The following is a 14,630-nucleotide window of genomic DNA, read 5'->3' as shown; positions in this document are numbered from 1 at the left end:
TTAGACTAATAAGCTCTAGATGAGAAGAAAAAAAGGGTTCACTGGTCAAATAAATCTAGGAAAGACTTTATAGAGATTCTCAGTGCATAATGAATAGTGAAACTGAAAAGTTGCAATGAAAAAACTCATTTAATTTTCTCGAATCCAGCCTTTACATAGCTTATTTAACTCTTTTTAGGTAACACCCATTAATACCTTAGGAAGTTCTGTTGATCAAACTTTGGGGAAACTGCTCTGATATCTTTTGTATTAATTGATAAAATTATGCATGAAAATAAACATGTTTCATTTTAAAAGATTATAGATTTATGAAAGTTTGATTCAGCATGAAAAGCACAGGTTTCAGTGTTTTTGACTACCTATATTCTTGGTTCTGTACAGCCTAATTTTAGGAATTTTAAGATTTACTTACATTTCTGGGAGTTCATTTGAAAAGAACTGGTTAGTTATCTGCTGCTCTTGGAAAGCCCTAATTAAGGGCTTGCTGTTCTGGATACCTAGGGAAGTGGAATAGCAATAGAAAAATAATACTTTCTTTTCAAACTTACATTTTTATTATGGACTTCTGACACCTCAACCATCATTTTTTACTTCCTGCTATACTGTTCTTGTTCTCCTTATGGTACTACTTTGGGTTTTCCTCCCAGATTTTTCTTATATATAATAGGTAAATAACTTACGAGTTACCATCTAGTTTAAACCTTAAGTATTTCATTAAAGTGATTGTCAGATTATTGAAAAGTTTAATCTTATTAATGTGGCCACTAGTGGTTAAAGGAAAATTCAAACATGTCTTTGAATAAAAGGATAAATAAATAGCATTAATTTGGAATATGAGGAGAGAAAAAGATTGCAGTTGAAATTTAAGACACTGATATTTAAATAATCATTTCATTTTCTTTTAGGAGCTTGAACGGGAAATTACATTTCAGGGTGATAGTGCCATTTATTATTCTTATTATAAGGATATGTTAAAGGCACCTTCATTTGAAAGAGGTATGATAACTACATTTGTATATTTAGTAACAATATTTTCCTAAAATAAAACATTGTTCTTATATGTGGGAGCCCTTGAATGTGGAGATTTGTCTCAGAATATAGGTATTGGTCTTTCTTGTAGTTAATTTAAAAATTGGAAAAATGAGGCACAGAGTATTATATTTTGAGATCCTTCTTGGTAATAAAGTATTTAATGACCTCTGAATAACATGTTCAATTCTTGTAAAAGCAGAATAAATAATCTGGAGAAAAATTTTTCTGGCTTTAGGTGTATACGAACTGACACACAATAACAAAACTGTATCTCTGAAGACTATAAATGCAGTGCAGCAAATGTCTCTATATCCAGAACTTATTGCCAGCGTTTTATATCAAGCAACTGGTAGCAATGTATGTGTTTCTTTTGACTTTAATATTTATTTTCTCACATATTTATGAATCCTCAAAATTATATATTGTCATCCTATTATCTCCTTCTCTCTTTTTTTTCCCAATTAGGAGATTATTGAGCCAGTATATTTCTATATTGGCATTGTTTTTGGATTGCAAGGAATATATGTCACTGCTTTATTTGTTACAAGTTGGCTTATGAGTGGAACTTGGCTAGCAGGAATGCTAACTGTTGCATGGTTCATTATTAACAGGTAAGAAAGATGTTTTTAATTAAGTTTTACAATTTTTTGTGACTGTGGTAGAGTTCTAAAAATGGCTCCCCCCTCCAAACCTTCCATGCCCTGATTCCTGCCTGTGAATATGATGAGATTTCATCCCTGTGATTATGTTGTGTTGTACGGCAGCAGTCCCCAACCTTTTTGACACCAGGGACAGGTTTCCTTGAAGACAGTTTTTCCACGGAAGTGGGGTGGATGGGTCAGGCAGTAATGCAAGGGGCAGATGAAGCATCGCTCGCTCGCCCGCCGCTCAACTCTTGCCGTGCAGCCCAGTTCCTAACAGGCCGTGGACCAGTACTGGTCCGTGGCCCGGGGGTCGGGGACCCCGGTTATACGGCATAGTTGACCTTAAGTAGGAAGGTTAGCTGGTGGGCCTGATCTAACCGTATGAGCCCCTAAAACTGAGCAGCTTTGTGCAGCTGGTACAGAAGGGAAGTCAGAGATATTTGCAGCATGAGAAGGCTTTGGTGCCTTGTTGCTGGATTGAAGTTAGGAGGAAATGAATTCTGCCAACAACCAGTGAGCTTGTAAAAACTCTACAAGCCCCAGTTGATGCTTTGATTTTAGCTTAAGGAGACCCTGAACAGAGAATCCAGCCATACTGTGCTGGGTTTGTGAGCCAATGAATCTGTGTTATTTTAAGCCACTACATTTGTGGTCATTTGTCATGCAACAGTTGAAAAATAATACACCCACCTCTATCTCTCTATTTTCAACCATAGCAACATTGGCATACATGTCTTTCCTCATTTATTTAAAATTGATGACATAGCTTCATGAAAAGAAGGAAGAGGCATCAGATATATCAGTTTTAAGTTAACCACTATATTAATCTATGACAGTGTGCTTTGAATAATAAATCCATTCCTTTTGGTGATTAAAGGAGCCTCAGTTCTTTAATAGTACAAAGAGGGTAGGGGATGGGACTTCTTTGAAACGGAGAGCTAAAATTTTCTTGGCATTGGTCAGTGTCAAAAATTTATTTTTTGAATGATCCTTTTTTGGCTTTTGAAAGTGCTTCCTCTCCATAGCACTTTCCCCTCATAACACTTAACGTGATTAAATTTTAGAAAATGAGACCTTTCTTCTGTTATACATTTTCTTTTGCAACTGCCAAATGAAAAATATGGTACTTCAAAGACACTGAGTTTCAGATTTAGGGCTATATCTCTTACTGGGCTTTGTTTAGGGTCACATGCTGGCACCAGTTTGAAGTAAACGATTTTAAAAATCTTCCTTAGAAGTTTTAAAGTATGGCTGTCCAGCTTTATGAGTTATCAGTATATTTCTTCTTAACTCATAAAGGGAGTACAGGGATGAACCAAACTTTATTATTATAAAAGCAACATATGTACATCATAAAAAACTTGAAACCAGCAAAAATCAAATAATAAGTTCACATTCCCACCACCTGGAAATCACTCAGCATTGTTTATATCTTGGTGCATATTCTTTTGGACCTTTTTCTGTTGTGAATATGTGTGTGTATACATGTATGTATTTGTGGTATATGTATGTATATATATGTATATATTTTTTAAACAAGATGAGATATATTGCACATACTGTTTTATATGCTGCTTTCCTTATTTAGAAGCCCCTGCCTTTCTATTTCAGTAACTTTTTTATCTTTTCTAATACCCAGCCCATATTAGAATTTCCTGTGTTGACCCCAAAATACCCTCTATAACTGGTTTATCCAAACCAGTATTTAATCCAGGACTACATATTGCATCTGGTTGTTACGTTCCGTAACTCTCTTTAAATATAACATAGTCCCTTTTTTTTTTTTTTTTTTCTTTTGCGGTAAGTGGTCCTCTCACTGTTGTGGCCTCTCCCATTGCGGAGCACAGGCTCCGGACGCGCAGGCTCAGCGGCCATGGCTCACGTGCCTAGCTACTCCGCGGCATGTGGGATCTTCCCGGACTGGGGCACGAACCCATGTCCCCTGCATCGGCAGGCGGACTCTCAACCACTGCGCCACCAGGGAAGCCCAGTCCCTTTTTTTTAATGACAGTTGGCTTGTTGAAGGGACCAAGTCAGTCGTCCTACAGAATGTCCCAACTTCTGGATTTCTCCTATTGCTTCCCTGTGGTGTTATTTAACTTTTCTCTCTGTCTTCTGTGTTTATGTAATCTGGAAGATACCTCTAAAGGCTTGATGGATTCAAGATAAACAATTTTGCTTAGAATATATTGTTGATGATGTAGTTTTCACGTTCTGTGACTTTACAAGTTACAGGGTATTTAGTTGGCCTAACCCTAGTGAAGCTGAAATTGCTGGTTTGAAGGATGGCAGTCTGATCTCTCCATTGAATAATTATGTTTTCCTCTTATGACTATAAAACAATCTGTGTGGTGTTCTGGGGCATCAAATGAACATCCTTTTCACCATTAACAATATACCCAAGGGTTATAACTCTAGTTGACAGCCTTTGCCTAATTTAGGGTTTATAAAATTAGGGTTTTCTATTTTCATTAGCTTCATTCTTCAAAAGTAAAATCTTTCTTTATTAACCAGGTTCTTTGGTTACCTTTAAATTCAGTTACTATTAGAAAGTTAGGACAAATGCTTAATTTCACTTTAATTACCAATTTCTTTGTAAGAGATTGTTTTAATAGCTGTCTCACACAGTGATAAAAAGCATTTTCTGGTGTTCTCCTTTTTAAGCATCTTTCTGTACTTAGAGATTTTCATTGATTCAATAGGGCTAAAATACATTACCATCATTATTCTTTTTCTTGCTTAAATTTTTACAGCATTGGTCGATAGGAGTGCTTTCAGACTGGCTCCCGAGTTCTTTTGACACATCTTCATTAATCTTTGAAAGTGTTTTGTTTTCTGGCTCAACAGGAAGAGCAGGCTCACCTTGTATATTCCAATGAAAGATTTGCAATTAGCCTTTTCTCTCTGGAGCTTTGATTCCCTTTAGTATAAAATAGTATTAGAAAATCTGGTGTGGATGCCAGGGGTATAGATGACTTCTTGTTAAGTCAGGAAGTGCCCGTGAGAGAATATTTTAAGTTGCCATGTACTCTTCTAAAATTTCATTAGGATTCATTGTTAGAAATTTAATAGCACACTCACAGAATTTATTTCAGTGCTAATAGACTAGGTCTAGAAATTTCTTGCTTTTTAGAGTGAAAGTGTGTTTCGTATACAGCATTATTTAAAATAGAGACCTTCTAAAAGGATTGCTTTCTTGACTATGTGATGCATTAGTCATTGCTGTATAACAGATCAACCCAAAACTTAATAGCTTAAAACAACAAACATTATCTCTCACAATTTCTGAGGGTCAGGAATCCAGAGTGGCTTATCTGTGTGCTTCTAGCTAAGGGTTTCTTGTGAGGTTGAGTCAGTAGTTGGTTGGGGCTACAGTCATCTGAAGGCTTGACTGGCCTGGATCATTTTTACTTAGTTCACTTCATGTGGCTTTTGCAAGAAGCCTCAGTTCCTTGCTGGCTGTTGGCCTAGAAGGCCTTAGTTTCTCATCACATGGACCTCTGCAGAGGGCTGCTCACAGCTTGGTTGCTGGCTTCCTTTAGAGTGAATGATCCAAGAGAGACTGGAGTGAATGTGTCATAGTGGAAGCCAGCTATCTTTAATAACCTAATATCTGAAATGATAGGACATCACTCTGCCATATTCTGTTGGTCATGCAGACTAATCGTGGCACAACATGGGAAGTGGCTACACAGTGCGTTAATACCAGGAGGCAGGGACCGTTATGAACCATCTTGGAGGCTGGCTGTCACCTACAATGAACTTTAATATTCATTTCATTTAATCCCTAGATCTTTCTCCATCAGAAGTTCAAAGAGAAAGACTAGGCAACTTTATCATGTAAAAATAACAGCAATTAAAGAATAATAAGACTCCCTGTCAAATAAATTATTTTAAAAATCTTAGAATTGTAAGGAAATTGCCTTATTTAATTATAATTCAGTTGCCTTATTAACTTGCCTTGTTTAATGCTACAATATATCCTGGGTAGCTGGAGCAGGAGTTAGGTAGAAATATTAATCTGATATATTCTGTTAAAGTATATCTTTTAGCAATTGAAACATCTAAGCAAGTAGCTTTTTCTTTATGTGTTTGTTTTGCATTGTTTATTGGTATATATTTTCCTTTTTTTTGTTTGTTTTTTTGGCCGTGTGTGTGTGGCATGTGGGATCTTAGTTGCCCACCAGGGATTGAACCCGTGCCCCCTGCAGTGGAAGCACTGAGTCTTAACCACTGGACCTTAAGGAAGTCCCATATTGGTATATATTTTATACTGCAAAATATATTTGAATGCCATGAAAGAGTACGCTGTCTTTTTTATTTATCAGCTTTGGTTTATATATGATTGCCTAGAAAAGTGCAAAAAGATATTAGTCATTCCATTATATTATGATTATTAGTTGTGTTCTTAATGAGGTTTTGTGATACTCGTTCCTTAATATTAGAAGTAGAAAGCAGGATTATAAAATAGCTCCTGTTTGTTCAAACTAAAGGATGTAGGTATATTAGAAAATTCAAGAAAATTTCAGGAAATAGCACTGTGCATATAGTAGTGGGGGGAAATCAGAGGCAGATGACTCCCTTTGATCAGACTATCACCAAAATGGGCTAACCTGAGTCCAATCTTCATGTATAAACAATATAGAAATTGCTCTTGGTCCCCACTGATCTTCTCATCTACAAATATATCCCTGAGAATCACTTTCAGTGGACACATGTTTATATTTGAAGAGCAAAGAAAATATATCTGATTAAAAGTCTATACTAAGTTTAATCTTTGGCCTAAAAAGGGTAACTGTGCACATCGGTGATTCATAAAAGGCTAAGATGCAAGGAATGCACATGTCCCAGAGTTAACAAAAAATAATGGTAACACATGGTGCTGGGTCTGTAATAATGATATTGGTATACTCTGGATGCTTGTGGAAGTATAAAGTTTTTCAATTTTAGATGCCAGTTTTTCCCAGGAGTTTCATTGTATTCCAAGGAAGTAATTCAAAAAAGAAGGAAAGAGTTCACTGCTTCAATTTATTTATTATAGTATTATTTGTAATATTATGAAAAATTAGAAAACAACCTAAATTTAAGGGAATGGTTAGGTAAATTGTAATATGTCAATGCAAGGGAACATATAGCCATTAGAAGTTATACTGATATTGCATAGGTGTTTTTCAACTTTCACACATTATACATTGGATTGACATGCCAAGCTGTTTTTCACATCTAATCTAAATCAATGTTTCTCAAACTTCAGTTATATATATTTAAAACTTAATAATCATGGATTCCATGTTGATTTAAATAATTTGAATGATAATGCTACTTAAATATAAAGCATTAAACTATGTTATTAAGCTCCTTATGTATTGAAACCAGTTTACTAATGAAGTAACAAACCAGTAAAATATTAACTAAAAACTTTAATGTGAAAAATTATATTTTGCTAACACCAAATTTCTACTCTCTGTGTATGACAAACCTACACAGTTAGGTACCGTGAGATGACTCATTTCTCATCATGTTGCTCTGTTCAGTCCATTATGAAATCTCTTTTTTTTTCTTTTAGCACAGTGATCAGTGCATCATTCTGTTTTTACTTAGCAATACATCATTTAGTATTTTTTTTCTGATTAGCCCAAGCTAATTGAAGTAGTACTGTATTACCAACTGGATTGTTAACACAAACATGGAAGTGAGTCCTGAAATCTTTTTGGCAGTAGTGAGTTACAAAGTGGTCATCCAAGTGATTCAGGTTATGTTTATACTATGATGTGTTTAAAATGAAAACACAAAAACTCAGAGTTAGCTGATCTCTGGGAATGCATCCATAGATGAAATTGGTAAAAGTAGTTGTTATTTGAATTGCTGGTTTGTGCTGCTGTCTGCTAGACTCTGCTGCTGGGGAGGAAAAAGTGAATCTCATTGGATTTTGTCACATCCCACTAGTAGCCTTCTGGTTCTCACTACCACCAGGCATGGATGGTGTGGGGAAGAGCAAGAGTAGCACAAGTGTTCAGGACTGTGGCTGTGAGGATGCTTGTTCACGTGTAGAGAATAACTGGCAGAGACCCTACTCAGTTTTTGCTGCAATGACTAGAGGTTTCCTTCATCCCTTCTCCAGACAGTGCTTCTGGTGCAGAGTTTTATAGGTTTCACTGCACTAAGCTGTGTGTTGGGTAGGGGTAGTGAGTGAGTCTTTGGAATGAGGATTGCCAGGTTCACCTTCCCAATTCTAGGCTGATAGAGTGGTTGGCAGAGTCCTGACTTGAGAATAGACATCTTCTCCTTCGTACTTCCTGACTTATGACATGTGAATATCTTGTTTTGTCTTTTAGAAAGCTAACTTTCACAACAATTTTTCATAAATAATATTGCATGAAAGTAGGTGGCCTTTAGAATACATGATGTTCACTAAATGGTATTGCAGCAATCAAATCTGGAAAAGAAATACTTATTGCACACATAGTAAAATAAATTCCAATTGGATTAAAGAATTAAAAGTTAACAGTGAAACCAATGATCACTATACAAAAACATTGGTTCCTGGTTTTTTGTTGTTGTTGTTGTTGTTTTTGCGGTACCCGGGCCTCTCACTGTTGTGGCCTCTCCCGTTGCGGAGCACAGGCTCCAGACGCGCAGGCTCAGCGGCCATGGCTCACGGGCCTAGCCCCTCCGCGGCATGTGGGATCTTCCCGGACCGGGGCACGAACCCGTGTCCCCTGCATCGGCAGGCGGACTCTCAACCACTGCGCCACCGGGGAAGCCCTGGTTCCTGTTTTTAAAAAACGTTTTTAATAGATAAAGCCAGAAACAATGTAAGTATATAACAATAGGAACTGGTTAGATTATGATAAACCTGTACAGTTATGTGCCATGACCATTCAATATTCTTGAAGTATATTGACATATATACTATGGAAAGATGCTCATAATATATTGTTAAGTAAAACTAGTTCATTACAGAGTTGTAAAAGAGATAAGATCTAATACTGTTTACTAGGTTCTGGACACTGTACTAAGTTTTTTCCAGCTTTTATTTCATTTTATCTTCATGTTTTTAATTTATGTATATATATTCAATTACATATACATTCATAGAACACAGGTTATTTTCTAATACGTTTTAGAAGTTTTATTGAGATGTAATTGGCATAGAATAAACTTGTACATATTTAAAATGTAGAAGTTGATAATTTTAGACATTTAGACACACTTGTGAAACCATCAACAAAATCAGTATAATACACATTATCATACCCAAAAGTTTCGTTGTGCTCCTTGGTAACCTCTCCCTTTTCCCTCTTCTTACCCCACCTCTACTGCTGTAGAAAATCAGGAAAGATCAGGAAACCAGTGATCTGCTTTCTGTCACTATAAATTAGTTTTCATTTTCTAGAATTTTATATAAATGGAGTCATATAGCATATACTTTTTCGGTTTTTTTTTTTCCTCCACTCAGCATAATTATTTTGAGATTCATATATGTTGGGTGTATCAATAGTTCATTTCTTTTTATTGCTGAGTAGTATCCTATTGTATGGCTATACCACATTTAAAAATTTTTTTAAAATTTATTTAATTAATTTTTTTGGCCATGCCGCGTGGCTTGTGGGATTCTAGTTCCCCAGCCAGGGATTGAACCCGCACCCTCGGCAATGAAAGCATGGAGTCCCAAACCACGGGACCACCAGGGAATTCCCTGTACCACAATTTGACTGAACTAAATTACACGCAAGAATTTTGTCTCCATTAGGAGAATTATGCAGCAATTTTCATGAAGTTTTTTAAGCAATAGCACCTTTGTTTTTTGTGTGGGAAATAGCCATTGGGTTTATGAGATCCAGATTTAATTATTGTTGGGAAGGGAGTCCATTGTGGTGTGAGGATATGCATGGGAGACAACAGGCTCTCAATGAAAACTGATAGAGGAGAAACTTAGGAGGAGCCTGCAAAGACATTGTGTTTGATTCTGGAGATTTTCAAAGCTCTCTGGATCTGTCACATAAAGGACTACTGTAATGTTAATTCTGGGTAACCTGCTGATTGAAAAAAGTATTAAACTAGATATCAGAAGATATGCATTGTAATCCTAGTTGTGTAACCTACTAGCTATATGACTTCATTAAGTCATCACCTCTCTGAACTTCATATTCCTTTTATATAAGGATTAGTATAAGAACTGTGGATCTGCCAGGCCTGCTAGTTATGTAGTGCACATTGTGCTCTAGAGAGGGATAGCCATCTTGTTAAGGGAAGGGAGGGTGGGGGGCTGAACTCCAGTGTACTCTGCAGCAAGCTGTGTGTTGTAGCATGAGGCTGTATCTGCCCAGAGCAGGGATGCCTTTTTCAACTTCTCACAGAGGCCCATCTATTCATCAAGCAGACACAGCAGCACTAAGTCTTCCTGGGTGGGAGGTAAGGTAAGGGTGAAACACTATTAATTTGTTCAAAGATGCTGTATAGGTAATGGTGGCTTTGTCCATACCTACCTCACAGGATATGGAGAACAACAGTGTGTGAAAGTGCCTTGAAAAGTATAGTGTTACACAAATATAATGTCTTGCTATTTTGCTGTTCATCTGTGGTTTATTTTAGGGTAGATACGACAAGAATTGAATACTCCATTCCTTTAAGAGAAAACTGGGCACTACCATATTTTGCATGCCAAGTCGCTGCACTTACAGGCTATTTAAAAAGCAACTTAAATTCTTATGGAGAGGTAAGATACAAATTTATTTGTCACAATTCTGATGTATTGCAAATGTGGTACATTATTTTAAAGCTATTCATATTAAGAGTTAAATTATACTCAGTGAAACCTGAACTACACCGTAAAGGATATAGTTAGGTAGTCTTGTTATAACTGTTATTCTGTAATCTGATTGACAGTAAATTATATTTATGAGAAAGGAGATGTTATATTGTTTTAGTGCAGTTACTTGACAAATATATGAAGAATATCTTATTTTGAAAATTAATCTGTCTCGTTATTTTACCATTTCTCTCACTTCTGGAACATTGATGGCCTTTAATCATCACAAGTTGAAGAATATTAATGAAGATATAAAGAGTGACTACAAGGGACAACAATGTAGCACTGCATATTTTGTTTGCCCGTATGTTTTCTGTGACTGAGGTGTAGGTAAGCTAGTGAGCTTCAGGAGACTATCCTGGATAGTTTAGATTCTTAGTGTTGTGCTCTTGTTGTTGTTGCCATAAGCCCTTTCAGCAGTCAAGTGAAGCTTAGAGACTCTATCAGAATAATGATTTTAAATGCATAAAATAAAATAAATGTGATTATAAAAGGCAACCAATTACACTGAAATTGACTTAAATGTAGCAATCCTTTGACAGTCTGTCTGCCTGTCTTAGGTTAAGAATTCCTGGCTAGAAAAAGGGACTGTAGGGACCTGGTTGGCCAGGAAATTGTATTTACTTATGGTTCCTTTTTGAAATCTCTGAAAAATGTTCTTTCCTCCTTTCAGTGATGTCAGATGTCCTGAGCATAGCAAACTTTATTTCATTTTTTATAACACTAGTATTTCCTTTCTTATCTAAAATAATAAGAACACATTTCAGATTTGTAATTTTCCTTTTGTTGGTTTTGTATAAACAGCTTTCTGAGAAAGAATATTTTCTATAATAGGGAGTATTTGAGTGTTTTCCTGTTAGATTGTGTAGCTGTCTCTTAGGAAAGAATAGTTCTTCAAGTTTTTTGTTTTGTTTTGTTTTGTTTTTTTGTGGTTCGCGGGCCTCTCACTGTTGTGGCCTCTCCCGTAGCAGCCTCTCCCGTTGCGGAGCACAGGCTCTTTTATTTTATTTTACTTTTGGCCATACCGCCCAGCACGTGGGATCTCAGTTCCCCGACCAGGGATTGAACCCGTGCCCCCTGCAGTGGAAGCATAGAGTTCTAACCACTGGACCGCCAGGGAATTCCCTTTCAAATATCTTTTTTTTTAAATATCTTTTTAATAAAACTATTATTCTTATTTATTTTAAAAGAAGGAGTTTGGAAAAGGTAGAATGAAATGTAAACTTATTTTTTCCCTTCTATACTATATTTTATATTTTTCTGAATAACTTATTTTTATTGCCATGTTATGTATTCTTTCTAGTATTTTTTTAAATTCTAACTTTTTTAAATTAAAAAAGTAATACAGGGGATTCCCTGGTGGTGCAGTGGTTAAGAATCCGCCTGCCAATGCAGGAGACACGGGTTTGATCCCTGGTCTGGGAAGATCCCACATGCCGTGGAGCAACTAAGCCCATGCACCACAACTACTGAGCCCACACACCGCAACTACTGGAGCCTGCACACCTAGAGCCCGTGCTCCGCAACAAGAGAAGCATCCACAGTGAGAAGCCTGTGCAACACAACAAAGAGTAGCCCCCACTCGCTGCAACTAGAGAAAAAGCCTGTGTGCAACAACGAAGACCCAATGTAGCCAAAAATATGTATATAAATAAATAAATTTTTTTTAAAGTAATACATCTATATTGTACAGATGGTAAAAAAAAAATTCAGTCATTGCAAATGGATAGATATACAGTGAAAAGTATATTTCCATTCAGTTTACTGTTGTTTACCAAGGACTTGGTGCTTTTTGAAGGGATCCAAGAATAGCTTATACTCCTATTTTAGTTTACATTTTGTTTCTCCTTTTTTATTTAACCACAATTATTTTTCTCTGTTTTGAAAGTATTCCATAATATTCTCCCTTCTTCCCTCCCCTTCCTCTTTCTCTTTTTTCCTCTCTTCATATTAAGGTAAAGGAGGAAAATTGTCCTTAACAGTTATTTGATTATTTATAACTAACCACTCATCTGGTATTCAAGAGTACACAGCAAGAGCAAAATATCTATGACAATATTAAAGGAGTAACAATATTAAGGATTCTATAAAAACATGGTAGTAAAAAAAAGCAAGTTTACTGTATTCTTAACCCTTCAGCTTAAAACTCAATTTTTTAAAAAGCAAAACTGCTCTTTCTGCCTATGATGGTGCCCGTTAAAAATCTCATGGCACAGGGTGGGCAAAGAAAAGAAGTAGGTCCTAAAGTTTACTCTTGACTATACCCATTCTGTAGAAGATGAAGTCACGGATGCTGCCAACTTTGAGCAGTTTCTTCAGGGGAGAAAGTGAATGGAAAAGCTAGGAATCTTGGTGGAGGTGTTGTAACAATTGAAAGAAGCAAAAGCAAGATTACTGTAACTTCTGAGGTGCCTTTTTCCAAAAGGTATTCGAAATATCTCACCAAAAAATATTTGAAGAAGAATAATCTGTGACTGGTTATGCGTAGTTGCTAACAACAAAGAAAGTTATGAATTGCGTTACTCCCAGATTAATCAAGATGAAGAAGAGGAGGAAGACGAGGAATAAAACTCAATTACCTGGTATATTTTGTATGAGTTCTTGAATAAAACCTAGGAACCAAAAAATATATCTATATAAAAAGCAAAACTGTCCAATCCTTCAATTATGTTTGCTTCCCCTTGAACTTACCCTATACACACATGCCTTTGTGTGTGTGTGTGTGTGTGTGTTGAAATCTAAAGAAGGTTTGTACCTGAATTAATAGTATTGTATCAGTGACAATTTACTGTTTTGTTTTTGTTTTTTTTTTGCGGTACTCGGGCCTCTCACTGTTGTGACCTCTCGTGTTGCGGAGCACAGGAGGCTTAGCGGACACACAGGCTCCGGACACGCAGGCTTAGCGGCCATGGCTCACGGGCCCAGCCGCTCCGCGGCATGTGGGATCTTCCCAGACCGGGGCCAACCCGTGTACCCTGCATCGGCAGGCGGACTCTCAACCACTGCGCCACCAGGGAAGCCCAATTTCCTGGTTTTGACAATGTATAATGGTCGTGTAAGATATTGTCATTGAGGGAAGCTGGGTGAGGCAGTCCATGGGAATTCTTTTTCTTTTATGGCTGTGTTGGGTCTTTGTTGCTGTGCACAGGCTTTCTCTAGTTGAGGCGAGAGGGGGCTACTCTTGATTGCGGTGTGCCGGCTTCTCATTGCGGTGGCTTCTCTTGTTATGGAGCACGGGCTCAAGGCGTGCGGGCTTCAGTAGTTGTGGCACGCTGGCTCAGTAGTTGTGGCTCGCAGGCTCTAGAGCGCAGGCTCAGTAGTTGTGGCACATGGGCTTAGTTGCTCCGTGGCATGTGGGATCTTCCCAGACCAGGGATTGAATTTGTGTCTCCTGCATTGGCAGGTGGATTCTTAACTACCACACCACCAGGGAAGTCCCATGGGAATTCTTTGTACTGTTTTTGTAACTTCATGTGAACTAATTAAAACTAAATATATATATGTATTTTTTATTATAACTTTTTTACATGCATTCCTTTTCTGGGGGGAAGGGTGTATAATTGTATGAATTTTTATCATGTGTAGTTTCAAGTAATCATTACCATAATCAAGATGTGTATGTATATATACACACACACTATACGTCACTTATGTTACCCCTTAATAGTCATATCTCTCCCTCAGCCCTAACCTCTGGCAACCATAGATTTGTTCTCTGTCACTGTAATTTTGTCACTTTGAAGGGTTATGTAAATGGAATTCTGTAGTATGTTATCCTTCAAGATTGACTTTTTTCATAAAGCCTAATGCCATAAACACCTATCCAAGTGATATTGCATGTACCAGTAATTTGCTCCTTTTTGTTACTGAGTAGTAGTATAGGAACATGGATATTTTAATCATATATTTTGTACTTTGCTTTCCACTCTTCAGACTAGATCTCATGGTCCCAGTTGCATCAGGATATCCAAGCTCAGATCTTTTGTGCAGTTACCTGGAGCCATCCAGAGATATCTGTGGTTGATTACTGAAACCCATTTACTGTTACTTAAGTAATATATATAAAAAAGCTGACAATAAAGGCATAGTTGAAAATGAAGTGAGAAAGGTAAGGGGTAGACAAGAGTGCATAGAATTTTGAA

The 14,630-nt window shown here is 36.9% G+C and overlaps 1 protein-coding gene and 1 pseudogene across 3 annotated transcripts in view; both read left to right on the top strand.

Moving 5' to 3' along the window:
• Positions 1-14,630, top strand: part of DPY19L4 (dpy-19 like 4) — a 60,997-nt gene that overhangs the window by 17,708 nt on the left and 28,659 nt on the right. For all 3 annotated transcript variants that reach the window (XM_067711750.1, XM_067711751.1, XM_067711752.1), the window contains 4 exons: positions 906-996; positions 1,268-1,389; positions 1,498-1,643; positions 10,272-10,395. In XM_067711750.1, the coding sequence (XP_067567851.1) occupies positions 906-996; positions 1,268-1,389; positions 1,498-1,643; positions 10,272-10,395 (483 nt within the window). The remainder of the gene's footprint in view (positions 1-905; positions 997-1,267; positions 1,390-1,497; positions 1,644-10,271; positions 10,396-14,630) is intronic.
• Positions 10,402-13,294, top strand: LOC137210144 (large ribosomal subunit protein eL22 pseudogene; annotated as a pseudogene).

Source organism: Pseudorca crassidens, chromosome 17 (assembly GCF_039906515.1).
Source record: "Pseudorca crassidens isolate mPseCra1 chromosome 17, mPseCra1.hap1, whole genome shotgun sequence".
In the NCBI taxonomy this organism is placed as follows: Eukaryota; Metazoa; Chordata; class Mammalia; order Artiodactyla; family Delphinidae; genus Pseudorca; species Pseudorca crassidens.
The sequence above is the reverse complement of the archived record's forward strand: the minus strand, read 5'-3'. Positions and strand labels throughout refer to the sequence as shown.